The sequence below is a fragment of the Marmota monax genome, unplaced genomic scaffold (assembly GCF_021218885.2).
Source record: "Marmota monax isolate L192 unplaced genomic scaffold, Marmota_monax_Labrador192_F-V1.1 WCK01_AAM20220418_F8-fsc00320, whole genome shotgun sequence".
In the NCBI taxonomy this organism is placed as follows: Eukaryota; Metazoa; Chordata; class Mammalia; order Rodentia; family Sciuridae; genus Marmota; species Marmota monax.
In genome coordinates this window covers 373,579-401,374 of record NW_026694783.1, presented here as the reverse complement: position 1 = coordinate 401,374, position 27,796 = coordinate 373,579, and the positions used below count along the sequence as shown (strand labels likewise).

Here is a 27,796-nt window from a genome sequence, read left to right as displayed (position 1 = left end):
CGTATCCTAGGACTCCAGTTCTTCAAAAGGTAGCTCTAGAAAAATGTTTAGAATACTCAAATGCATCTTAAGACAATTATGAATGTTATCACTTTTATTATTAAGGTCTTATTCTATATTATCATGGTTTTAGAAGATCAAAGCATAAAAAGTTTATCCAAAACAAAAGCACTACTAAGGTTACACCAGCTAATAGGGAGGTTTCACGAGTAGACAGAAGGCATTTTAATAGTATTTATTCCAGCAACCACAGCATTTCTGTAAAAGCATAATTTTAATCAGATCTGCTTAGATATTTTTATTTAGCAACTCTCACATATATAGATTATGAGTTATTTTTGGTGTTCAAGGAGCCTGTAGGAGTAAGAGAATCATTAGAGAAATGGAATTGAGTTGAAGCCTGGAGGAGATCACTTAAAAATGATGTGACTCCTCCCTTACATCTTCCTAAGAACCATAAATAAGCCACCTGCAAGAGCAGCCCCTAAGGCAAGACAACAGCAGACGGTCACACAGGTGGAATGGAGACAGTAAGTGGAGGCAGCTCACGGAGAAAGTCGATTCTGGGCACTTAGCAGTGTCGGCCAGAGGGGTCATTTCCGGCATCACATCTCTGTATCTTCAGAACTGGAAGAAGAGTGCGAGGCTGTACTGTGGGCCTGTGCAAAGACAACAGAGGGTTCACAGAACCGGCAGATTGTGAATGTCAGGAGGGGCAGGGTTTATTCTAGAGTCACAGGGCTTAACTCGGGAATAGAGTCACTTCTAGGAGACAGGTGATCTGAATCCTGCACTTGGCTTTGTTTCCAACTTGCTATTTGACACATTAACGAATTTCTTAACATCATATATATTTCTCTTCTACAGCACTAGCATAGAACTGTAATTAACCACCTATAGAGGAATTGTTAAGATAATTAGAATACTAAGCTTTCTAGAATATAAGGTCAGTGTTTATTTTATGTTCATTAAAATGAGTATTTGTTATTTATTTCACCAATCAGTAGAATAGAAAAAAATATTGAATTCATCTTTTTTTTTTTACTTTATTAAAGTACTGAGTTTATTTCATATTTATATTTGTGTCCCCACCATTTCCATGTCTGACCTAAAAACCAAGCAAAGATGGAGTTCCATCTTTAAAAACTAAACAGGCACGGCCAGGCACAGTGGCGCACACCTGTAATCCTAGTGGCTTGGAGGCTGAGGCAGGAGGATCACGAGTTCAAAGCCAGCCTCAGCAATGGTGAGGCACTAAGCAACTCAGTGAGACACTGTCTGTAAATAAAATACAAAATAGGGCTGGGGTGTGGCTCAGTGGTGGAGTGCCCCTGAGTTCAATCCCCATACCAAAAAAAAAACAAAAACAGGATTTTGGACAACACATTTTTGGCAATGAAACCTGGACATTTACCAAACTCAGTAGGGAAAGCTCTCACTTTGCATAATAAAAAGAACAGCCAGATACCAACTGTTACAGAAATGAAACAAGACAGAAATGTTTTTTTGGGGGGGGTTGTCAATGGACCTTCATTTATTTACCGGTGGTGGTGAGAATCGAACCCAGTGCCTCACACATGCTAGGCAAGCGCTCTACCACTGAGCCCCAGCCCAGGCCTGAAGATGGAGACTGTTAACAGACTGTCTGTTCTCTCAGAGGCTTCCGCACTGCCGAGATCCTGAGTGGCCTCTGGTCGGTCACGCAGAGCGTTGCTCACCTAGCGACCCGCGGCTCCACTGTGGGGGGACAGCCACCTTGTCCTGTGCTTGCTTGCATTTTTGCCTTAGCGTCTTCTGCAGAACCAGGACCTGTGGTGTTTCAGGAGTTCTTCCTGTTTTTTGAAGGACTCTTGACCTTTTGATCTTGGTGCTGGTGGTTTGATTGGGGCTGGAGTGTCGTGAACAGATGTCTTCACTGGAGCTTTTTCCTCATCAAGATCGTCATCTGTCGTCTTCGACAGATGCCGCAAGTGCTCCTCTCTCCTGGGGAAGCACGCTGCCACCTCCGAGTCTCACCCTGCCCCTTCGTCTTCTGACGCTGCATCGTCCTCCACAGCTGCCAAGTGCTGCCCACTAATGTGCACAGCCCTTGAGCCACACTGCAACCTGAAGACCTCAGGTGGGGACTTCAGGGCCCCAAGGGGGCCGTCGGCCAGTGTCACTTTCACCACAGGGTGTCACGATCCACTGCCCTGCCACACTGTGCAGTGCGCCCTTTGCACCAGCCCCTAAAGTGACTGTCACATAACTGCCATCATCACTGTCCACCTTCAAGTGATGGTCTTCGTCAGCCTTGAGCTCAACCAAGGAGACAGTTCTGGGGCTCCGGGGCTCCGGTCCACATCTGCGGACTCCTCACGGGGTGGCAGCACGCACTCCAGTGAGAGAGGGTGGAGGGAAGTAGGCCGCCCCGGGGAAGAGAGGCGCAGGCCGAGTCGGGCCTTGTGCATTCAGCTCTGGAGTCCTCGCCTTGCCACGAGTGTCTCGATGAACACGGACACTCGATGTGCTCTTGGACCTCAGGTACTTAGGAGAGGAGAATGAAGGGCGGAGGTGGGCTCAGCGGCAGAGCTCCTGCCTGGCACGTGGGAGGCACTGGGTTTGGTCCTCAGCACCACATTAAATAATAAAGTTATGTCCATCTACAACTAAAAAATATTTTTTAATGAATTTCCCTAATCCAGGTGTAAACAGAATGATGCTTAATCTTTCCTAGTAATAAAGCAACAACACCTGCCAATTATTTTCTCAAACTGTCCCCAACATCATTTTTGTGTTTACTGTGAGCAGATACTGGTTAAAGCACTTCAAGACCTTAGTATAATTCTGAGACAGTTCTAGAAATTATCCCTTTCTAATAGGTAGGAATCTGGGGACCAACCAGGTGAGCCCATCTACCCAGGACCACAAGTGACAGAACAGAATCTAGCGGAAAGTCTGCCTGCCCTGTGGCCCCCCTGTGCTCCCGACGCCGCGGCGCGCTGTGGAAATGGGAGCTTGCCTTGCACACCTCCCTTCCACGGTCACTTTGCTGTTTACCAGATCTTCCAACACTAGGAAACAGTAGGAACAGACACCAGGTGACCTGTTAGGGGCTGTAAGGGACATAAGGGAAGTGGAGCGTCACTCACTCGTTCTTTGGCCACGTGCGGGTCGTGCTCTGACGCTGCCCCTGCTTCTTCTTTGGAATCGGGAGAGGCAGCCAGTGGGTCAGCCATGGAGGACACAATAGCGACTTTCTTGGCCTGGAAGTAATCATAGGCCTTCTTTCCACAGACCAGGAGCGTGACATTCTTCCCACTGCCCTGAATCCTGTCCACCACCTTCTCATAGGGCTCCTCCAGCACATTCAGCCCATTCACCTCGATGACGACGTCCCCATCCTCCAGCCCAGCCTCAGCAGCAGGGCCGCCCTCCTGCACCTGTGAGCAGAAGTTCCGAGTTATCAATTCTAAGCAGGAAAGAGTATGTCGGTCCAGCTTCTGTCAGGGGCGTTTTGAGAATTTGTTCTTAGCCATGTCACCTCTCCTGGAGGTACAGAAGTTAAAGGTTCTTTAATGCCTTTCCGCTTCTGGAAGCTACGACTTCCATACTCAGATGAGCGGTGTTACCAGCTGGATGAAAATCGCGCTTTCTGTTCTGAAGGCTTTGGATGCCATAGGTCCCCCTAGGGACCCCCCTCCCAGCTTGGGACCTACAAGATGATGGTGATCAGTCCTGTAAAGGAAGGCACTCTGCCAAGTGCACAGGGGCAAACACGTGGGACCCAGCCAGGGCTGACAGTGCAACAGTCAGGTCGGCTCACTGATGGAGACAGGTAGCTGGGACAGAAGTTTGGGAAGCACAGACGTGAGCTTCGGAGGGTGCAGGACTGTGAAAGTACTGAGCCCAAGTGAGATAAAAGTCTGCAGTGTACCATTTTTTCCCTTTGTTTTTGGGAGGTGGGGGAGGGGCCCAGAGATTGAACCCAGGGGTGCTTAGCCACGGAGCCACATCCGTAGCCATTTTTATTTATTTTGATACAGGGTCTCACTGAGTTGCTTAGGGCCTTACTAAGTTGCTGAGGCTGCCTTTGAACTTGCAATCCTCCTGCCTCAGCCTCCCCAGACACTGGGATTACAGGCGTGTGCCACTGCAGCTGGAAGTGTAACCTTTTTATTAAGCCATCAATGGGTGGAAGAAGCTAAGACTCTTCTAATTGTAACACTGTTCACTGGACGCTGGAAACAGATTACCGTACCTGTTTGATGAATGAGCCTGGCTGACCCTGAATTGCATTTAAGTGAAAACCATAGCCATTTTCATCTTTAATCAGTCTGCAGAGTTTAGGCCTGTGATCTGCTACTTCCTCAGTCGTATCTGGACTTGAGACTTCCAGAGGAGCAGGGATGGAAGCTGGAGCCTCTTTGACAGAACCATTAGGTGTTTCTTGACTTTGATAGTAGAAAAATGGAGGAAAATGAGCCTTTTGAAAATAGAGAAAAAATAGTTAAGTATGAATACTTACTCATCAGTGAATGTGCTTGTTTTATTTATAAGGTACCATACATGTACCACTCCTCTTCTGGATCCAACTAATTACAGGCTATAAAATTCTTCTAGTACCCAAGCCAGGAAAAGTATAAAAGAAGATTGAGCACAGTTGTGGAATAATATGTATAAACACATGCGGACGTGTGTAAATATGAAATAAAAGCAGTCTAGAATTCTGTACAAGAAGCCAAAAGGATAGCCGTTGCTAGTATCTGGGGCAGTTTAGTGGTAGACACTGCCTAGCATGCACAGCGCCCTGGATTTGCTGTCCAGCACCACCAAAAAAAAAAAAAAGAATTTCTGGTTTCTTCTGACACCATGATACCGAGCCAGTCACCTTCAGAAAGATGGCCATTAGAGCTCCTCAGACATGTTACAGTAAAACACAGCACACTGACGACTCACACGCCAGAAGACCCTGTGCGCACGGTGACGACTGGGGAAGGTGGCACATAATGGACAGCAGTCCCTCTCCACCCCTTGCCGTGTGCCACCCTCCTGGGTGCTGGGTTCTGCTGTGTCGGTTTTACTGTCACGGTTCTGACTGCTCACGGCACTCCTGTTATGCCACACGCCCACCCAGGATCGAACCAAGGCACTCTTAACCGCTGAACCACAGCTAGCCTTTTTTTTTTAAGTGTATTTAGAGCTGGGTCTCGCCGAGTTGCTCAGGACCTCACTGATGTACTCAGGCTGGCTTTGAACTGGCGACCCTCCTGCTCCAGCGTCCTGAGCCCCTGGGATTGCAGACATGTGCCACCGCGCCCGGTACTCCCTGCCATCTTTAAATACTTGTGATCCATCTCAACTACGAGACCGCAAATGTGAAGAAAGCAATGTTGGTCTTGGACACAGAAGCACAGGACAGGAAACAGACATTGTTTAATAGAATTAAGAGCTTCATCAGCTGGTGTTTTAGGAAGGCTGATGTGGGTGTGGTCTAACCTGGATCAGAAGTTACCTTGCTGCCTGCAAAGGCCCAGGATGTTTGTTAGGCAATGGACAGGAAGTGAGCCAAACCGAAGGCGAGCACAGTGTGCGCGCGGCTCCACCCCAGTCGAGCTGTAGCCTCCTGGCTAAAATTAGATGTTTGGTCCTCTGGTTTCTCATCTGTCTTACTAACCACAAAACCGCATCTCCTTCCTGAGAGTGGTACCAGCACAGAACCTCCTCGTCCCCAATTCAACAACCCTAGACCTATCAGTGACACATTTGCAAATGTTCCACACCAGAGACTCTTTATCAGAGTGACTCATCATATACCAAAATATCTCTAGTAGCGAAACCTGAACAAGCAGATCAACTATCCCAGGAGCAGTCCATCTCTGGGCAAATGACAGTGACCTTTCACACTTAGTTTCATTCATTCTTCTTTGAGTATTTGGTTATCTAGTATGTGCCAAGAACTGGATAGGTTTTCACATATTCACTGATACCTCTCAGAAGACCCACCACCTGCCTCAACCTCTCAGCTTACTTTGGAGAGCTGGGCCGCCACCTTTTTAAAGCAGAGTTCTCTTTTATATCAACCAAAGAAGAATAAAGTAACATTTAAGCATTCTATGATGGTTCTGTAAGATTAAGAAGAGTTGGAAAGGACCAGATGGCAGGATCCCTAGAGCAGTGAGTGGTCTGCTAACTTCAGCCTTAGTCACAAGGTGGTGGCTTCCAGAGCCTCTCCCCTAATTACTAACTGGCCCCAGGGTAGGGTTCTCCTCAGAACTGCACATAATATGGACTTAGCCTAAATATTAACTCATTCGACCTTCTGACAGCCCTTCGCAGTAACTAGCCCACCTTCTAACTAAGGAGACTGAGGCATGAAGAAGGTAACTTGTCCAGGGTACTAGTAGTTCAAGGATGGTCTGATGCCAGCACAAGGAGGTAGTCACCTCCAGAAGCCACGTCCGTAACTTTGTGGTGGGGGTGTTTCCGCAGCACCAGGACCTCATGCAAGCTAGACAAGCACTTGCATGTAACCACCTTTTTTGGGAGGGGGCAGCTTTTTGGAGCGTCACTAAAGCAGATCTCACCATCTCGTATTCATACAACATACTTTTAAGTTGGAATATTAATTATCCTTCCTGCTAGCTAGTAATCCATCACTGCTTTACGTCCTTTATGTGTTCTCTTTGTTTCATTCCAAATTTAATAAACTAGGGTAGGAACAAGCAGCCTGCCACTGGAAACTTCTGTCCACAGTGACATTATTCCAGGATCGAGTGTTCTTTGGGTACAGTTGTTCAACTAACTAAAAACCCACTGACATCTGCCATTCAGTCTATTATTTGATCTTGTTTACAAAAACATCTTGAAATACTTCATCTATGTGTCAAGGAGGAGGGTGATAAAATCAATCAGGAGACCAAGAACTTGGCTTCAGTCCTAGCTGGGTGACTGTAGCAGATCACTACTCTCGGCTTCAGTGTCCTCCTGTGTAGAAATATCACCTCCACTCTATTCCTCCTCCTGTGCCGCTTATGTGCCCTCAGGCGTTTCTGCTGTCTGTCACGTAAGAACAGGAACCATGTTTCTTATTCATCTTTATGACCAACCCCTAGCAAAGCAGATGGTACTTAAGCCCCCAGATTTCTATTAAGTTAGCCTCAACCCTAATTCTTTTGATAAAATAAATGTGTTTTAAAACATGCAAACAGTAACTGTTAGAATGATAGTTGTTAAAGGAGAAGTAAGATTAATTTGGTACAACTTGGTCCTGCTAAATCTGTACCAAACTGTTTGATAATCTTTTCTGGGCTTTTACATAAGATTGATGGAACTTAAAATCCAATTATTTTCTGTTTGGGGAAGTTAGGGGGGTCTGTGTCTGTCTGTCTGTCTCTCTCTCTCTCTCTCTCTCTCTCTCTCTGTCTCTCCAGGCTTATGTTCTCCATAGATTATCTTGATTGGCAAGAGTCGTTCTGTAGTGTATTCACAAATTCTTTAAAGATCTTAGGTCCAAGGACTTAGAACCCTTCAGTGACCCCCAAGCATTTTCATATCAGTACCAATTTGAGCCTCAATTCAGCTCGGCGATGCTCGCCACCTCCTTCCAGTTTGGAGGAATAAGTAGCAGCCCAGCGTTTGAGAGCAGGAGTGGTGGCCCAACCCTGACTCATGGAGACGGGTCTGTGTTGCTCACCAGTCTGTAAATGCTCTCCGTCTCCTTGTCGACCACCAGCAGTGAAGTCTGGTCTCCGCCCTTTTTAATCATTTCCACCACACTGTCATGATCCAGGTTTTCCACAGACTCCCCGTTGACAGCAACCACCAGGTCATTGTTCTTCAAGCCAGCTGCCTCTGCTGGACTTCCGGAATCTATGTCCTTGATGATCTGACCTATCCTCCCCCACAAAAAGATGAAATTATCAGAAAAGCCCCTAAAACAAAAACTGGGAGTTCAAAGCCCTGATGAACTAAAAAATAAATTAAAAAAAAAAAAAGACTCGGATGGAATAAAAGGTGTGTGGAGTACAATTAGTGTCCCTCCCTCCGCACCCGGGAGGCCTGTGAGCACCCTGTCTGGGTTCTTTTCCTGCTTAGGACACCGAGGGAACAAACCCAGCCCTTAGCAAGGAAAGGGCTCAAGGATTAAAGATCATGTTAAGGGGCTGGGGATGTGGCTCAAGCGGTAGCGCGCTCGCCTGGCATGCGTGCGGCCCAGGTTCGATCCTCAGCACCACATACAAACAAAGATGTTGTGTCCGCCGAGAACTGAAAAATAAATATTAAAAAAAATTCTCTCTCTGTCTCTTAAAAAAAAAAAAAAAGATCATGTTAATACAAGACTGGCACCCGATCTCGGCAGAAGAGCAGGCTGAACAGGAAGTCAGTGGGGGTGCTGGGACCCATGAATCTTACACACAAGGTGAGCCCTGAGAGTCAGACCCCTGGAAACCGCGCTGGGTCTGAAGAGCACGGCGTGTTCACCTAGGAAAGGAGCAGACCCCGCCAGATCTCTCTTTCTGTCCCTCACACTAGTTTAACAAGTTCCCATTCCTCCTTTCCAGATAGCTTTTTGGAGGTACTCGGCAGCTCTAGATCCTTCAAATACGGTACATTCAAATCAAAACGCACTTCTGCCCACTTTGGGATCCCCACGTCGGCCTCCCGGGGGACCCAGAAGCTGACCTAGCTAGGCCTCCTGTTCTTGGCCGTCTCCCACCTAGACCTGGCGGGCCTCTAGGCCGGACTGGGACGATCAGTAGGTCACACTGCGGGGCCCTGCTCCTGGTGACTTGCCTTTCCGCTCTGGGCTTGCCTTCAGATAGAACCCGTAGCCGTAGCTGCCCCTCTTCATCTCCACCAGTCGGGGCTGACGAGGCAGGAGTTCCAAACTGGCCGCCTCCCTCTTGAATGGTGTCTTGTGCTCACTGTGCCGCTCGTCAGTCTCTTTGTCCACAAGCAGGAACACGACGCGGTTCCCTGACTTCCTCACCTGCAGCACACACGGGGAAGCCAGCGTCAGTCCCCAAGAACAAGGCTGGGAGGAAGAGGCTCTTCTGGGGCACAGTCTCCACAGCCCACGGAGTGGCCACTCCAGCCTGCGCTTTGTCCTCTCTCTACCTCTAGGGTTGTTCCTCCTTCATCAAGGAGGACTTCACATGCCCGCGCCCACTGGACCCACAAAACCCACAAAGGCAGGTGGGGGAAGGCCTGCACAGGAGTTTGGAAAAGCAAGAAAGCAGGGTCCACTTGGAAGGCCATTCACCAAGAGGAGAGAAGGCCGGTCCAGCTCAAGAGTCCAGGTGACCTCAGAGGAGACCCCTGTCCCCGTGGGTCCTGGACACTTTACAGCGGCCCCTCTCCGTAGCTTCACTCTCCTGTGCTTTGTTACCCACAGTCAACTGCAGGCCAGAAACCCTGGATGGACACTCCCAGGAGTATTTCCTAGGTTCTGGATGGCATGAGCTTCTAAGAGGGAGTCCCCTGCCATCGCCCCGCACCTGCCCAGGACAGGAATCACGCCTTGTCCACCGTATCCACGCCGTGCACACTGTCCCCACTCCCTGTCCCTTGGTCACATGACCACCGTCTGAACCTGTAGATTCTATGTTTTTCCGGCACTCACACACTTACGATAAAGTTTGGTTTATGAATTAAGCACAGTGATTAATAAGTAACAAAAGTTATTTAAAACATATGCACTGTGTTTCTGGAATTCTCCATTTAGTCACTTCAGGTGACCACAGGTGACCAGCACAGGAAGTGGCAGCGTGTGAGGAGGAGCACTGTGCAGACTCCAGGTGAGAGCCCAGCTCAGGCCCAGTTCCAAAGCCCTGCAGCAGCCCTGCTGGGCCTCGGGCGAGTCTCTCCACCCCAGGGTCCATCTCTCAGACACCTACCCGCCACCCACCTGCCACCCTTCCAGTGAGAGGGAGGGACAGACGCCCTGGGTCTACCTTCTCCACCACCTCCTCGTGGCCGGCCGCCTCCACGTTCTCTCCATTAACTTCAATCAGGTGGTCGTCAGCCAGGACGCCGGCCCTCATGGCCACACCCTGGGGTGTGAGGTCAGTCAGGTACACTCCCTTTTTACCTGGAAGACAGCGGGGCGGGAGCCCATGGCACAGAGAAGCTGGAGTCCAGAAGGCCTCCTCCCAGGGACGCCACAGCAGGGCTTCCAACTTCAGAGCTCGCTCACTCGACCCTCAGGGGCTGACCTAGAATTCGTCACCGCACCCAGCACAAAGGTTGACACGGTCATACTTAGCAGGTATCTGTTCATTTTAATAGAATTTCTGAGCCCGACTAAGTCTCAGGTGGCAATGGCCCCTAGAACCAGAAAACGCTTCATCATTGCGAACCTCTCTTGGCATTTGTGGAATGAGGAGGCATCTGCTCGTCTCCTCCTTTGTGAGTAGCGCTATCACCACCATCACCTACCAGTGGAGTCTCGGGTCAGGACGGGAGGGAGGGAGGGAAAGCACAGTGCATTTGCATGGGGCGAGTCGGGTACCAGTTAACAAGCTGTCAGTCCTTCCAAGGTACTGAGATTTCACAATTAACACTGCGTGAGACCCTCTCACTCCACTCACAATTAGCAAGAATACAGGTCACTACAAATGGTGACGAGGATGGGGGGAAAGGCACACGCATACACTGCTGGTGGGACTGCAAATTGGTGAACCACTCTGGGAAGCAGGATGGAGATTCCTCAGAAAACTTGGAATGGAACCACCATTTGACCTAGTTATCCCACTCCTTGGTGTATACCCAAAGGACTTAAAAGCAGCACACTACAGGGACAGAGGCACATCAATGTTTTCAGCAGCTCAATTCACAACAGCTAAGCTATGGAACCAACCTGGGTGTCCTTCAACAGATGAATGGATAAAGAAAGTGTGGTGTGTATATACACAGTGGAACTCACTCCGCCATAAAGAATGAGATGATGGCATTTGCCAGTAAATGGATGGAGCTGGAGACTGTCATGCTAAGTGAAATAAGGCAGTCCCCCCCAAAACCAAAGGTCAAATATGCTCTCTGATAGGTGGATGCTAACTCACAATATTGGGGTATAGAAGTTCACGGGATTAGACAGAGGGGAATGAAGGGAAGGGAGGGGACATGGGAAGAGGAAAGACAGTGGAATGAGTCAGACACAACTTTCCTGTGTTCACCTGGGAATACACGACCCGTGTAACACCACATGGTGTACCACCACATGGTGTACCACCACAAGAACAGGAAGCTATGCTTCATGCACGTATAGTGTCAAAACACATTCTGTCATTTATAAATTAAAACAATAAAAAATCAAAAGTAAAATTTTTAAGAGCTACTAATATTTCAGTGTAGGCAAAGGGTCGCTTTAGGTGACTGTATGAATTACACATCAGGAAAACCGGAACCCTGCTTCCTGAGGCACTTAACATCTCTCCTGGTGCCTTTATATACCACTGTGTTTCCTATGAAAACATCTTCCCCTCTGGGTACTGGTCAGTCCGCATCTCTGAAATTACGGAGATAGGATCTGCATGCTCCCTGAGGGCCAGGGCTTCTCAGGTATGTGGCCAGGGTCAGGGACACACCTCAGAACAGTGGGGGCGGAGCTGCGGACAGGATCTGCCTACCCCCAGGCCCTCAGCCACAGTCACCATGTCGGGGCATTGACACCTGCTCCAGAATTTGCTGAATAATGACCACCCCGGCCCCCGCTGCCCAAAGCTCCCCCACAGGCGGCTGTGGGAAGGCCCTCCTGTCCTGCCTCCCTCCACCTTCCCCCCAGACGCTGGAGGACAACAAAGCAGCATCAGCCCACCAACCCTCTGGCCTCAAAGGGCCGTCAAGCTGACCAGCACCGGGGAACCAGAGTGCAGGGTCCCCACCAGCCCTCCCTGGTGTCCGCGTGCTGACCCTCGCTGCACAACAGAGCCAGGGGGACCTCGGGGACCCCTGAAGAGACAGTCAAACAGGAAGAGTCATCGGCCAACAGAGAACCTACTGGAAGGGGCTCTCCATGTCCTGCCGTGAGCTCACCTTGGACAGTCTTCAGGGAGAAGCCATAGCTGCTCCCCTCCTTCACCAGGTAGCAGAGCCGCGGCCGGGCCCACGGCCCCGCCGTCCCGCTCACCACTGGGGCCAGGGTCGCAGCGTCCGAGCCCCGCGCCTCCGGGCTCCGGCCCAGCTCTCGCAAGTCCACCCGTTTTTTTATGGCTTTCTCGTAGGACTCTCCGTCCAGAACCAGTAAAGTCACTGCATTCCCGCTCTTCCTGACCAGATCCACCACCTGGGAAGAGGAGGGGGTGGCACGTCCATAGCCCTTCCACGGCGCCCCGCCCGCCGGCCCCCGGGCAGACCAGCTGGGCTCTGGCACCAGACGGCTCCTCTAGGGCCCGGCTTCCCAGGGAGGAATGCCCACTGCGCACACTGCTGGCTATTAGGGGACTTGGTGGCCAACGTCACTGATACAGCCTGGCCAGCGGCTGCCGGGGAAGAACCAAGTCCTGCTGGCCCCGAATCACAGCCCGCAGAGCTGTGGCGGCTGGAGAGACCCTGAGAACCCGCCTCGCCCACCTGCATGTGCTCCTTCTTGTCCACAAAGGTGCCATTGATCCTAAGAACTCTGTCTCCGTCCAGGAGACCGGCCTTCTCTGCTGGGCTACCCTTCTCAACCACGCGGACCAGGTGGCCGTCCGTGTCCTTCTCGATCCGCAGGAAGAAGCCGTAGCTCTGCCCTTCTTCTCTGGACAGTCGGCATTCCCGGGGGTGGAAGGCGGAGGCCATTTCTGCGGTGAAAAAAACAAACGGGCAAAGAGAGTTGAGCTGGATCAGAACCTGGTTCTCCAATTCCTGGGCTTCTCGTCTCCACCTCTGCTCTCCACGTCCCCGCGCGGCCACACTGGGCGTCCAGGACGTCACCAGGACTTGCTGTTTCTCCAAGCAGCACTGTCCTCTGGAGTCTCAGACCGGGTCGATGGGTACTGGACACAGAAGTTTCCCTTTCATTAGCGCCAACCAGGCCCCTTCTTGTCCCCCCACCTAAAGAGATTAAGTCCAAATAACTGACTCAAAATTTTCAAGAGCAGACAAGCCACATCCATCCAGATGTGTGAGAGCCCATCAGGTGCCAGGCGCTAAGGACAGACCCTGGATAAGACGGGGAGGACCTGAGCGCATTCCGACATGGCGGACACTTACCCAGAGGGAGACTTAGAGCCACGGGGGGACAGCAGAGGGTCTGGGAACGGCGGGAGGAATGAAGAGCACCTTCCCGGGAGAATGGCTCCTCCAGGAAGGGGAAGGTCCGTGGGAGTCCTTGAGAGGACCTCAGACAATGACACAGTCGGCCCCAGAGCCGCCTGGCCCTGTGGTGACGCAACCGAGGGCGGTGGAACAGGCCCCAGGGTTACAGTCCGTCGGCAGGAATGTGCGAGAGAGAGGCTCTGGGGCCAGATCCTGAGGCAGCTCCTCCTCCCATCTGTCCTGTCCCCCCTCTTGCCATTGCAGGACCAGGATCGGAGCCCTGAGAAGGGACCAGGCCCTCTCAGCTGGAAGCAGCTTGGAGGCCATTCCCCATTTTTCATAAAAATGAAAGATAGAAATCCACAGTGAGAGCTGCGCACGAGTCCCACGCCTGTCCTCCCAGCCACTCGGGAGGCTGAGGCAGGAGGATCGCGAGTTCAGAGCCAGCCTCAGCAACAGTGAGGCCCTAAGCAACTCAGTGAGACCCTGTCTCTAAATAAAACACAAAACAGGGCTGGGGATGTGGCTCAGTGGTCGTGTGCCCCCGAGTTCCATCCCTGGTACAAAAAAAAAAAAAAAAGACATTCGCCGTGGGAGACCATGACACAGTGTCGGCCTCATGCTTTGAGCACAGCCCTTTCTGCTCTGCCCTGAATTTTGTTAACTTTTTGTAGATGTAGAAGGACACAGTGCCTTCATTTTGTTTATTTTTATGTGATGCTGAGGATCAACCCAGGGCCTCCCACGTGCTACGAATGCTCTGCCCAGAGCCCCAGCAGCCCCACTAGGGCTTATTTTGAAACATGTTTTGCTCCCTCTCCCGGCCAACCTGGGGTGGGGGGCATGAATTCAGGGTGGCCTTTTTCCCTTCCTGGAAATAGGCATCAGGCCTGAGCACACACCCACGACAGGAATGAAGCAGTTTAAACCTCAGGGTGGCCCAGAAGGTCTAAGAAATCAGTTTCCCCAAATAGCAAGTGGATGACAAGCCCAGATAAGAAGCCCTTTATCTAGCCTTTAATGACCTTCTCCAACCCTCGGTTCCTATGATGGGCAGAGCCACAGTTTCTCCTTGACAGCAAAGTAATAAACTTTTTACTGTTTCCTCAAAAGACAGGTGGTGGGGCGGAGGAGTGGAGGAGTGGTCAGGACAAGTGTGAAGAACTACTGGGGCTCTTACCTGCCCATGCTACCTACCAGTGCCCCTCTAACAGTGCCCCTCTAACAGTGCCCTCTAACAGTGCCCTCTAACAGTGCCCTCTAACAGTGCCCTCTAACAGTGCCCCTCTAACAGTGCCCTCTAACACTGCCCTCTAACAGTGCCCTCTAACACTGCCCTCTAACAGTGCCCCTCTAACAGTGCCCTCTAACACTGCCCTCTAACAGTGCCCTCTAACACTGCCCTCTAACAGTGCCCTCTAACACTGCCCTCTAACAGTGCCCTCTAACAGTGCCCCTCTAACAGTGCCCTCTAACAGTGCCCTCTAACACTGCCCTCTAACAGTGCCCTCTAACAGTGCCCCTCTAACAGTGCCCTCTAACACTGCCCTCTAACAGTGCCCTCTAACAGTGCCCTCTAACACTGCCCTCTAACAGTGCCCTCTAACAGTGCCCTCTAACAGTGCCCCTCTAACAGTGCCCTCTAACACTGCCCTCTAACAGTGCCCTCTAACACTGCCCTCTAACACTGCCCTCTAACAGTGCCCCTCTAACAGTGCCCTCTAACAGTGCCCCTCTAACAGTGCCCTCTAACAGTGCCCTCTAACAGTGCCCTCTAACAGTGCCCCTCTAACAGTGCCCTCTAACAGTGCCCTCTAACACTGCCCTCTAACAGTGCCCCTCTAACATTGCCCTCTAACACTGCCCTCTAACAGTGCCCCTCTAACAGTGCCCTCTAACAGTGCCCTCTAACAGTGCCCTCTAACAGTGCCCCTCTAACAGTGCCCTCTAACAGTGCCCTCTAACAGTGCCCCTCTCACCCTGGCCCTCTCACCGTGGCCTCTCACCGTGGCCTCTCACCGTGGCCTCTCATTGTGGTCATTTTATGCTTGGACCCAGCCCAGGCTGCTCTCCCACTCATTTTTAAATGGACCTTTCTTTTTCCTCCGTCTCCCTGCATCCCCCCCGCCCCGCTGTCCCTAGTCTCAGGGAACAGGTCACCTCCTTCCCGTCCTGGGCACAGCCCTCTGTCTGGGCACACACCCACCACAGGAACAAAGTGACCCAGACTTTGGGAAGGTGCCAGACGGTCTCAGATATGCTTCTCCCAGGTTATGGGGGTCACTCCTCCAGCGGAGGACACGTGGACGACGCCTCTGCGTCACCTCTAAAGCCTGCTCCTGGGACCGCAGAGTCCCAGCCTGGGGACAGGAGCCTGTGTTTCTCCTCTGTTTCTGTTTCCTTTTCCTCAGAACCGTGTCCTTGTCACTGGACTGAAGCGGGGACCAGGGCCGCGATTTTGGCCACCCCCTCAGGCCTTCCTAGGGGCCGAACATCAGGAGGCTGATAGAGGGGTCCAGGGCCGAGCAGAGGGCCCAGCGGACTCTGGAATGTGCCTGCAGGCCAAGCCCCGTGTCCCCCCCCAGCTCCCTGCCTGCGACTCAGAGAAGGCCCAGAGTATCCCGACTGTCCCTTCCTGGGTGGAACTAGACGACCACAGGGGACAGAGAGGACAGAGCAGAGAAGCGGCCTCAGAGGGCTCGGGGCTCCCTGAGCCATGCCAGGCAATCCGAGATGGCCGTCTCTGACCTTTGTGCCCACAGAGGCCGCAGGGCCGCCTGGGCGGCAGGCCTCCCACTCCCATGACGCGGCCTTCTCACACGTCTCAGCGCCGTCCACCGCCACAGCAGCCCATGAGGAAGAGGTCAGGAAACAAGCAGCTCCCCCGGCATCCCGGGAGGAGGGTGAAGGCGCTCTACCGTGGTCATGCCGGACCTGGGGACAGGGCCCAGGCATCCCCAGCCTGTCTCCTCAGTGCTGGCCCCGCTCTCCGGTCCAGTCCCGACTCTGCTCTGCCCCCTCTGCTGAGGGCCAGCCTGCAGGCGTCATGCACGTCTAGCCCAGCTCACGCCCAGAGCCCGCCATCTTTCACAGCCAGACCTCCAGACCTCCAGGGAACGGAGGGCTTCCCCAAACACCACAGATCCACAGCCGTCCCTAGGACCCGAGTACAGGCCACTGGGTCCCCTCGCTCTGCCACAGCTGAGGCTCCCTGTTGAGGCACTCACCCCGAAAGCCCTGCCCTTTGCAGTTCAGCCACCAGCCCTGGCTCTTTCTTTGTGGCTGAGGGTAGAAAGTGGGACTTCCTCACTAGCAGGACTGGTCCTGTGTTTGGGGACAAGCAAGAAACAAGGTTTTCCTGTGTCCCCCTGGAGACCCCAAGCCCAACATTCACAAGGAGACACAAATCGCTCTTTCTTGGCAAAATCTCAAGTTGCCTTTGCTTGTTTGGTCGGTCAAAGATTTTCGGCAGCCAGACAGACGGCTCCGACCTGCTCCCCTGGACGCGCGGCCTCGGGCGCTGAGGGCACGTGCTCTCTGTCTGCAGCTGGAGCCGCCCCTGCTCCCAGGACAGACTCGCCTGGAGCCCAGGGCTGAGCGCCATAGTCAGACCCAGCAGCAGCGCCTGGGCCGGTCTGTGTGCTGCCCCCGGTCAGGTGCCTGGGCTGTGGGTCACCGCCTGCCAGGAAGGGCCTTGGAGTGTAAGAGCCCATTCCCTCTCTTCCCCTCCATCACGGCTTCCTGAGGAGGTCCTGGGCAGGCCCTGACAGACGGACGGCCAGAGCAGACCCACAGATGTCCATGAGGTCATTTCAGCAAGCAGCTGGAGCCAGAGTCCAGTGGACCTTCCGCGGGCTCCAGCCTCCAGTAGCCAAAATAGAGCACTGGAAACGACAGCGCTGACCCTGGTGAGCTCCAGGGGAAAGTCGCGACCTGGCAGGAAGGTGGTCATCTGTGGGGACCAGGACAGAGCTCTGACGGCAGCCAGGAAGTCAGGCGAGAGCCAGAGACGTGTTCCCTAGCGATCTTGATTATCCATCATGTCAGCCCTCCTAGACATCCCACTGTCTTCCAGAACAGATCATGTCACCAGGAAAATAACGCGCCACGGTCAAGCAGAAAAAACGGGCACGTTTAGAAGCCGGGAAAGTGAGGTGACGCCCCCGAGCTAGCAGGTGGGACCAAGCCCAGGGCAAGCCGGGCTTTCTCAGCCATCCACCCTCACACCGTTGTCAGTCGACCCCACCCCCCACTCCCCGCCCAGAGCTGGGTCACGCTGAGCCTAAGGAGATCTGGCTGCGTGACTGAGGTCCAGTCAGCCAGAAGGGTTCCAGAGTCTCATGTTCCCCTCAGCTCAGGGAACATGGGTCAGGGGCAGGATTTCCTCAGTGCAGCTGGAGAAAAAGCAAGACGCAGTCAGCGGGGCTTGTGGGGAGCACGTCCGCCCTTCAGCCCGCACGTCAGAAAGGCTTGTTCCACGTGGAAATGTCCTTTAACAATCACCAGGGAGCCGGCATGCTGGGTCATGCCTGCAATCCCATCGCAAGTTCAGAGCCAGCCGCAGCAACTTAGCAAGGCCCTGTCTGTCTCCAAACACAGAGTAAAGAGCTGAGGACGGAAGGCGGTGGTGACGTGTCCCTGGTGCAATACCCAGTACTAAAACAAATGAACGAATACAAGTTTATAAACCAACAGCACCACATGATGAGCACGCACACTCACAGAGTGGGGCACAGAGGAAGGATGAAGGGTCTCCAGGCCACTGGGCTTATCAGAACTATGATTTCCTGAAAAAATATCTCAAAGTCTCAAGGCCAGGGGAGCCTGACAAGAACACAAAGCATTTTCCAAACACAAACGTGAACGTGGGGTTTCCTGAAGCCTTTCCAGCTAAGCGCACAGTGAGGGTCTGACCTCTGCTTCCAGGCATCTTTATTCTATTTTTTTTTTTGTTATTATTGTTGTTATTATTATTAGTGTGTGTGTGTGTGTGGGGGGGGGCTCTTCTTATTGTTTTGCTGTGCTCGGACGGAACCCAGGCCTCACACAGGTAGGTGAGCACTCTACCACTGAGCCACCTCCTCAGCCCCCAGGTGGGGTTTTGGAAAAGAATGAGTAGCTGCTGGAACCAAGCGGATTCTCCTGAGGAAGGAAACGAAACAGCAAACCCCTAAAGAAGCCAAATCAGCAAGAATCGCAGGATCTTCCTTGTCTCCTCAGTCCTGGGAACTGCCCGTGCCTGCCCACAGCCAGGACGGGGTCCCACCGGAGGCGCAGATGCACTCAGCTGAAACAGTACGAGCCACACCTCTGGGTGCTGCTAGCCTCAATGAATCCCGTCGTCATTCACCAGCTTGTGGCCAGGTGTGCTGCACCACAATGATCCCCACCACCTGACAAGTCTGGCTCCCACTCCCAGCTGGCACGCAGCGTCACCTGCAGGGACTCATAATGGATGCTTAGGTCCACCTCAGATCTCCAGGCTTGAAACTTCACCATGAGCAAAGAAACCAGCGCTCAGAGTCCCCCACCCTCCCCTGGCTCCTCCTCTTCCCTCGCTCTCAGGATCACCCCTCGTGGGTCACCGAGGAACAGCCTGGCCAGGAGAGACCCTTGGCCCTCCCTCCCGTAGAGTCCTCAAGAGCCAGCCCTGTCCCCAGGAGTGTCCCAGCCAATGGGAGCACACGGCCACCCTAGGCCGGTGCCTTGCGCCGTTCTTCCAAGTTCCAGCTCTGAGTCAGGGAAGCAGCATCAACAGAGAAGGACGTTTTACCTGTGGATCTGGGGGAGGTCCCACCTCTCAGCCTGCCCTAAAATCTCATCCTGGGGCCCCGAGTCACAGTGGTGAGCGCCAGCTCCACTTCGGTCCTCACTCCCTGCCAACGTCTTCCTCGCCCCCAGCTAGCAGCCGGGAAGAGGCGGGCCCAGGTGGGGCAGGGACATGATCTCGGTAGAGCTGGCACCCACGTGGGCGGGAGGCTCGCCAGCAGAAGGGAACTGGGGAGGACCAGGAAGGGCCTGATCACCATCCAGGGGGCTGGCCTTAGTGTGCTGTCAGCGGGTCACTCAGAGCTTTCAAGTAGCGCAACAGCGGAGTCGGGTTCCAGGAATGGTCGGTGGCATGAGTGGACCAAAGGCCCCTGGAGGACGGCCAGCAGGAGAGAGGCTGTCCCACGATCCTCACACCTGGTGAGAGGCCTGGAAGCTGCGAGGACAGAAGGGAGGTCACACAGGCACCGGGCTGGGTGACAGAGGCTCTGAACTCTCGCCATGAAGGGGCGGGGTAGGGACAGTGCAGCAACACAGATGTCCGCGCTACTCCACTGGCCGGGTCTAGCGTCCAGAGACAGCCTGCCGCCCCCGGTCGGTTCAGAGCCCACAGTGCTGCACTCCCACGGCCCTGTTGACCCCACCGGTAGCGTCTTGGTTGTGGTCTCCCTGCCAGGAAGGGCTCTGCCTCACAGCGTCACGGGCACAGCTCTGTCCTTTGAGGCCACAGCCACAGCTCAATGTGAACACAGCTGTGCTTTGGTTCCCGTCAGACACAGGGTTGCAAAGATCTAGGTCTGCAGCCACCTCTTTTATGACTTTCCTGAACTTATCGTCTGAGCAGAGTTTTTCCTACTAACCAACTTCGATGCTTTCCTGCCGTCCAGCCTGGACTCCACTTACCATACGGACTGAACCGTGCCCCTAAACTCGTCCACCGAAGCCCTCATCTCCAGTGTGACTATCAGCTGCAGGGACCTCAGTTGGTTTAAGATCCCGAAGGGTGAGACCCTAACCAATGGGACTGGTGTCCCTATCAACAGGGGAAGAGACAGCGAAGCACTCGTTCAGAGAAAAGACCAAGGACACAGCAAGAAGGCGGCCCCTGCAAGTCGAGGAAGGAGTCCTCAGAGGAACCAAACCTGCTGACACCTTGACCTTGAACTCCAGCCTCTAGAACTTCAAGAGAAGAGTTTTGTTGTTCAAAACACCTCTGCAGTAGCAGCAGCCCTAGGACGCTCTGAGTGGTGCCCACTCGCCCTGGGTGCTGGAAAGGGAAGGGGCCGAAGGAAACCCAGTTCATGGATTGCTGAGTGGCAGAAAAGTGATACTATTAAAATGTGGTATAAGTCGGGCACAGTGGTGTAATCCCAGTGGCTCGGGAGGCTGAGGCAGGAGGATCCCAAGTTCAAAGCCAGCCTCAGCAACAGTGAGACACTGAGCAACCTAGTGAGACCCTGTCTCTAAATAAAATGCAAACCAGGGCTGGGATATGGCTCAGTGGTTGAGTGCACCCCAGTTCAATCCCCAGTAACCCCCACCAAAAAAGAAGCAAATAGATACTAAATTGCAAAGGTGACTATTTTTGATACATCATGGAACAGGTGAATCAGAGCTGGGTTAGCAGTTTGAAGGGAAAGCGGAGTGACGGATGCTATTTATTTATTGGTATTTGTGATTGAACTTAGGGTGTTCTACCACTGAGCTAAATCCCCAGACCTTTTTATTCTGAGACAGGGTCTTATTACGTTTCTTATTATGTTTCAACATATAGAACTTTTTTCCAGTACTGGGGATCGAACCCAGGGCCTAGCACGGTACCACTGAGCTACAACCCGAACTCTAACGTGTAAATTGATAAACGGACCACACCACAAAAATAGAACCAAGGACTAAAAATCACATTATGGACCAGGGTTTCAAAGCCAAGTCTAGTTTTCAATCCCAGTTTCCCTCCTCGCTGGCTGTAAGATCACGGACAAATTCTTTCTTCATTTATTTTTTCTTTTTCTTTTTTTCTTTGTATCAGGGATTGAACTCAGGGGCACTCGGTCACTGAGCCACATCCTCAGCCCTATTTTGTATTTTATTTAGAGACAGGGTCTCACTGAGTTGCTTAGGGCCTCGCTGTTGATGAGGCTGGCTTGGAACTCGAGATCCTCCTGCCTCAGCCTCCTGAGCCGCTGGGATCACAGGCGTGTGCCGCTGCGCCCAGCAGGTGAGTTCTTTAATTGGGAGCTGAAGATTGAAGTACACTTAGCATAGAGACCACATATGGAGACGTTGAATGTTACTCAAGACAGAATATGAAAAGCATTTAAGTTCAGTGTCTGGAGCATAGGAGCCCACTCCATGTAAGTCATCCTCTCTGTCCCGTCCCCTGCTGGGAGCCCTTGGACACTGGGGCTCCCCTTTCCTGTGGAACATTTGAGCAGTGTTCCCGGTTCTGTTTTGAAGCTGGAGAGATCGTGGCATTGAGAATATGGCAGCACCTGGATTCTCAGGGCAGAGCTTCTCTTCCTGCTCAGTTCAGACCCTCTCTGCAAAGCCGTTGTGACCGTTAAAAGTCGGGGAGCTCAGACCTAGCCGGACTTGGAGTCGCAGGGAGTCTGAAAGCCCGAGGCTCAGGAGCAGAACCTACGTGGTGGACCAAAGCGCTGTAAGATCTGAGTGCCAGGGAGCTTCAACAGAAGTCAAAACTAAGTGGCCAGAGAGACCCCCACCTGAAGCAGGCGAGCTCTCAGAGAAGTGGCCGGGGCCAAAGGACAGGCAAGGTCGGGAACACTGCAGAGAGTCACGCTTGACCTGAGATCCAGACCTCAGGCCCAGGACCGGCCTCGGTTGCCAGGGAGCATCTCGGGAATGGCTTCACTCACCAGCTGAATCCCCCAAAGGGTCAGAGGGGACAAGATAACAGGCACTCTGCTTGGAGGCGGAAAACCCAGGCCGGGGCCATCAGGAAGGGCCAGGTGCCTCGGCCACAATCAGGCCGGAGAGCGCACGGGGCCATGTAGCAGGATCATTCCATAAACAGTGATTGATGAGGGTCCTGGACGACATCATCTCAGCTGTGAGAATCCACTGAGCAGTTGGACCAGATTACAGAGAAAGCCGTCTCTCCCCACCAGGCCCCGGGCCACCCCACGGGAGCCATGGAAAGGCTTTCCTGGGCTGTGAAGACCCAGCGGTCAGGGGTGATGATGTCTGACGCTGGCCCCTGTGCCCGTGGAAGGCCTCTGATGACGTGACCTAGGGTGAACCATCGAGTCAACTCTGCCTGTTTCAAGGGCGCATAAGGGAGAGAGCAGGGTCTCCCTGGTCACTCACCCTGACATTCTGCGCCTCCCACTGAGCTCTGAGCCGTCTGTGAAACACCTGGCACTTCAGCAGGGGGAAGCCCGGCCCGCTGCGTCTGCACAGGGTGCACTCATGAGGAATGCTGTCCCTCTGGTGTGTGTCCACGTCTGTCCAGCAAGAAAGTCACTCAACTTGCTGGAAACAGAGAGCTGGAGACCCGGTGACGCCGGGTCCCACCACGCAGCAGGTGAGAACGCCTGTTGGCATCGCCCTGGCACAGGCTCCCGGCCTCCGGCCAGGCCCTCTTCCCTCAGAGCCTCAGAGCCTCAGATGGGCTCTCGTTTCTAACGACATAAAAGACATCTTTTGCATCTCAGCTGACACTGACAGAATGTCTGAGGCAAGGAAGAGACCAAAGGCGATTTCTGTGGGTGGTGCTGGGCCAGGGCTCTTCCCTCAGCAACGTCCCCAGCACTAAAGGGCAACCCGGGGCTGGGCTGGGGCTCAGCGGCAAGCGCTTGCCTAGCAGGTGTGAGGCCCTGGGTTCGATTCTCAGCACCACTTATAAACAAATAAAGTCCATTGACAACTAAAAAAAATAATAATAGTAAAAATAAAAAAGGCCATCCATCCCAGCGTGGTGGCATACAACTGTGATCTCAGTGACTCGGAGACTGAGACAGGGGATCGTAAGTTCAAGGCCAGCCTCAGCGATTTATGGAGACCCTAAGAGACTTAGTGAAACCCTGTCTCAAAATTAGAAGGGCTGGTGGCTGCGAGGTGGCTCAGTGGTTAAGCACCTCTGGGTTCGACTGCCAGTGCTGGGGCAAAAAGAGGCAATCTGATTTCACCTTCTTCAAGACCACTTTTTCCTAGAGCAAACCCTCTAGTTTTGATGCAGATAATACAGAAGTCCATCTGGATTCCTCTTTTAAAAAGCAACAGTGGTGGAGCGCTCGCCTAGCATGCACAAGGCACCGGGTTCAATCCTCAGCACCACGTCAATGTAAAATAAAGATATTGTATCCACCTAAAGCTTAAGAATAAATGTTTTTCAAAAAAAGCCATAGCTGTGGAAATTCAGACACACTGTTATTCACTTGAAATAATTGATATTGGAAATCATAAGATGAGCAAGATCCTAAAATACGTTATTTGCTGACTGTACCTCCCCACTGTGATGGTTACTGTTGGGGTTTAACCAGGGAGAGATTTCAAATGTGGAAGATCAAGTGCATTCCATTCAAAATTATCTAGAGAAGACTGACCATGGAGTCAGTGGATGATTCTTAGAGCTTGCTGAACTCAAAGTCCGCTCGGTCTGCTGACGTCAAGTACCCGTCCGACCGCAGCACCTGTGAGCAGCACCTTGTCCTGTATGGAGGACTCTGGGAGCTGAAGGCCTTTCACCCTGTAACTGCTTACCTAAGGTTTCAGAGCTGGGAGAAGAGATGGAGGCGATATTGCGGGAAGCAGAGGTGGCCACAGAGAGGACACCCTGGTCCCTGAGACGCTCCTGCTGCTCTGAGGCTCAGCTGGACAAGGTCTCCCCCAGGTCAGCATCTTGCTCTAACGCACTTTGAACTTGCACTTTTACCCCTCACTATTTTCAGAGTTCTCCCGACTCAATCCCCGCAGTCACTGACTGAGGACACACTTCCTAACCTGGCTCTCACCATGGCAGTCTCTAAAACACCACTCAAGAAATGAAAGTGCAGCTGGGCGCGGTGGCGCACGCCTGTAATCTCAGCAACTCAGGAGGCCGAGGCAGGAGGATCTCAAGTTCAAAGCCAGCCTCCGCAATCGAGTGAGGTCCTAGATAACTTAGACTCTGTCTCAAAAAAATAAACAGGGCTGGAGATGGGGCGCAGTGGTTAGTGCCCCTGGTTCAATCCTTGGTACTGGAAAAAAAAAAAAAAGCCCAGACTCCTTGCTCAGGCCTTGAGACTGAGCGTAGCCCAGCCCCACTCACCTTTCTCTGCTCCTCAGTAGGCACCAAACTGTCGTAGGCTTGACCAGCCCCACCCGGCTCAGCCTACCTGCTCTGCCTAGGACACCTTCCCCACTTCTGACTTCATAGTAGGTGCTAAGTAAACATTTTTTCCCAAGGGAATGAATTCAAGACTATTTTCAAAGCACAGTTCAAATTCAGGTGGTAACCAAACCCTTGCATGACTGCCACAGCCCTGAGGTATTACTCATCTTTTGAATATCAGGCATCATTTACATATTCAGCAAGCTACCTTTACAACCTACAGCGGGGCAGGTGTCGAGGTCAACACACACTATCAACTGGCCGGCCTTCAAGAGCCCAGAGACCAGTGGGAAGAGTTACGAAATAAAGATTGAACAACACGTTTGTGGAGCGCTTACTGGGCTCCAGCAGCCAGCCTACACACGTCCTAAGAGCTCTGATTTAATCTGAATGGGCCATCTTATAGGGAAAAAAGGACTCGGAAAAGTTAAGTCGGTCTCACGTGGCTGCGGGGGCTGGGTTTCTTCCACCTCCACCCCACTTTCCAGCTGCGAGGGGCCAAAGGTGTTAAGGGGACAAAAGTCGTTTGACTGGGAGAAGAAACTCATCCCTGGCAGATGAAATGGCACCAGGAGTGGTTCAGGAAGACTGAGCGTTTGCATATTGAAAGGAAGAAGTAGGTCAGGTTACCGCGAAGCAACTTGGAATCCATCCCGTAATCACAGAGGAACTTCAGGATTCCCGGTGTGTGTCCCCCCATCCAGACAAGTTCCCTGACGAACAGACTCCATGGCTTATTCCCCACCACCAAGAACGTCCTCAACACAGCTGGACAACAGGCCACGGGCACTTCTGCCGTTGAGTTTTGTTCCCCTGGTTGCACCAGGCGAAGAGTTCCACCCACCTCAGAAGCTGGTGGCTGTTTCAGACCAAGAGCAAACCTCAGAAGGTGGCAGCAGGTGTTCAAGAGGTCATCTTTCCTGTCTATCAAGACTCCTTGCCACAACCTGGGTTCCGTCCTTCTCTGGGGTCATGTGCATCTGAACTGTCTGTGATCATGCTAACAGTGGCCCTCAGCATGGGGGGCTCTGTGTGATGCTCCCATTTAACCCCTAACAGTAGGGACTAGATTCTACCTGCTGGTTTCACCGATAAGGAAACAGAGACTTGGAAAGGGAGAGTCGTGGCACCTGGAACGCCGGCTTCAGTCTCCAATGCCCACGCTCTTAGCCACCTGTCCTTACACCCCCGACAGAGACCAGGGACATCTGGGCAACCCTTCATGAAGGGCCAAGGGGAGGAGTTGAAGGGCTTGAGGAAAACAGATCTAGCCTTTGCTACTCTTCTTCAAAATTCCAGGTGACCAAGGAGAATTGTTAACCAAGGTGTGACCAGAGAAGTCCACTTCCACATGGCCACCTCGCCCTGAGAGACGGCCTGAGAGGGTCAGAGCGCTTCACCTCTTTCTCCTGAGAAGCAGGTTATCAGAACCAGGGCCGGTTCTTCAGACCCCTCTCCGCCTCACTAACTGCACCTCACCCAAACACCTGGGCACCAGGTCGAGGCCAGCTACTGCTCTAGGGGACGAGAGTACAAAGTGACCAGAGGACAGAATCCCTGCTCTCCTGAAGCTTGACATCTGGCAAAGGTAAAAAGCAAAAGATGATCAAGATGACTTCTGATGACAAATACTCTGCGTGATACAGTGGTGGATGGAAAGGGGGAGGCTGTCTAGAGAGGCCTTCCTGGGAAGTAGCACCTGAGTCACACCCACACTCAGAGAACCAGATCCACCTTATATGTGGTGGTTCAAAAGAGGATCACAAGTTCAAGGCCAGCCTCAGTAACTTAGCGAGACTCTGTCTCTAAATAAAATATAGAAAGGGCTGGGGATGTGGCTCAGTGGCTGAGTGCCCCTGGGTATTGAACCTGGGATTGCCCTAGTACCAAAAAAAAAAAAAAAAGACATTAGTAATTATCTAGTCTCAACTCTAGCTGTAGGTGAGCCGTAGAGGCTCAAGGAGATTAAAGACTGGGATGAGGTGTTCAGCTGACTGCACTGATGTTTCTTCCTGATATTCTGTAGAGCCTTTGAGACGATACATTTGAAATATAAGCATCTTACACTTATGCGTTTAATCCCCTCAGACATATTCCTATGTGTAGTTCTGTTTCGGTACAGCCCTGGGGGAAAGACGGCAGGCCTTCCTTCACTGCACAGACTAAGGGGATTCCAGTTGGCTAATGGCCTGTTACAAACAACTGCATCAAACCCTCTTTATTTGGGTTCCAGAACTGTATTCTTTCCCCTAGACGAGAAGCAGTTGTGGTCTGTGAATGCAAGACATCATCATCACCTTCCTATTTTATGATGCAGAGAACATTCAGATGAGTCAAAGATAAGAGCAATTTACTTAGCCCTGACAAACACAAAGTCCCAGAGTCCTGTGTGTGGGAAGAACCTGTCACCCAGGTGACTGCACAACCGTGGCCCGAGGCAGTCAGGGTCCGATGACTTCTGCACACATTGCAGGAATTTTAGTAAGTGAAGGAGAACGTGTTTCTCTGCCGTGTTAGCCCAAGAGTGTTCATAGCTGGATCCAGACCAGACCAGGAGTCCTCAGAGCCGACAAACCTCAATCAAAGTCACATCTGAGTGGTTCAGCTTTTCTACTTAGGAAACAAGCTACTAGCAGTTCCCAAACGTGTCTGCACATCAGAATCACCTGGGAGAACGTCAAGGTGACCAAGGGTTTTCAGATTCCCGCAAGACGCAGGTTTACAAACTCCAGAGGGTAGAGCCTAGGATCTGTTCTAAAATTCGGTCGTCTGTAAACCCACGGGCTGTTTTCACTGAGTTAAAGGGGTAGAGGGGAGGGCGTGTCTTTACTGCCCAGCCAGAGGGGCTCCTTTTAAGGGTGGCTTTAGAGGAGAGTCTTCTGTAATGTGCCAAGTCCCTGCACAGGAGGGGGGTCCTCAGAGAAGCTTCCTGAGCTCAAACCCCCCACAACCCTGGAGATTGGAGATCAGCTTCTCAATCAGCAGAGCCTACCCCTCAAGCTGCCCCTCGGGGGCGGGCATGGACAGTCCCTAACCCACGCCTACTCCCAGCCCCCACAGAAGTGGCCCTTCTCCCTGCCTCCCCTCGGCTCTGGGCAGCCAGCTACTTATAGAGGAAAAGGAAGGAAGGACGGTACTGCGGGCCCGGTGGCCAGCACCCAGTCGGGGGACACCAGTTCCTACCTGTCCCTGGAAGGAAGAGGAGCCGCTCTGTGCCTCGGGAGTTCGCTCTGCTGTGAGCCCTGGTCTTGGAACACACTGGACTTTGAACAAAGATCAGTTTAAAAGCTGATGTATTTAACAGGACTGTGATGTGAGTTCAAGTGACCTCTGCACCCCTCTGCCAGCTGGCTGGGCCTGAGCGGGAAACCGGGGAGCCCTCGGGAAACCCAGCGCTCCACTCACCTGCCGCAGGTGCAGACTAGAGGAGGGAGGGCACCCAGAAGGAGGGGCCTCCGCTCCCCTGCTCTTCCT

The 27,796-nt window shown here is 52.6% G+C and overlaps 1 protein-coding gene and 1 pseudogene across 1 annotated transcript; both read right to left on the bottom strand.

Annotated features, from left to right (window-relative positions):
- Positions 1-220: 220 nt before the first annotated feature.
- Positions 221-27,585, bottom strand: Pdzk1 (PDZ domain containing 1). The gene is made up of 9 exons (XM_046425808.2): positions 27,506-27,585; positions 12,553-12,764; positions 12,016-12,265; positions 9,936-10,072; positions 8,776-8,971; positions 7,676-7,872; positions 4,241-4,465; positions 3,132-3,422; positions 221-659 (listed from the first exon to the last, which is right to left on the bottom strand). Exons 2-9 carry the CDS (start codon positions 12,760-12,762, stop codon positions 606-608), a joined length of 1,560 nt encoding a protein of 519 aa, XP_046281764.1. The 5' UTR covers positions 12,763-12,764; positions 27,506-27,585; the 3' UTR covers positions 221-605.
- Positions 666-3,125, bottom strand: LOC124079960 (nucleophosmin-like; annotated as a pseudogene).
- Positions 27,586-27,796: the final 211 nt, after the last annotated feature.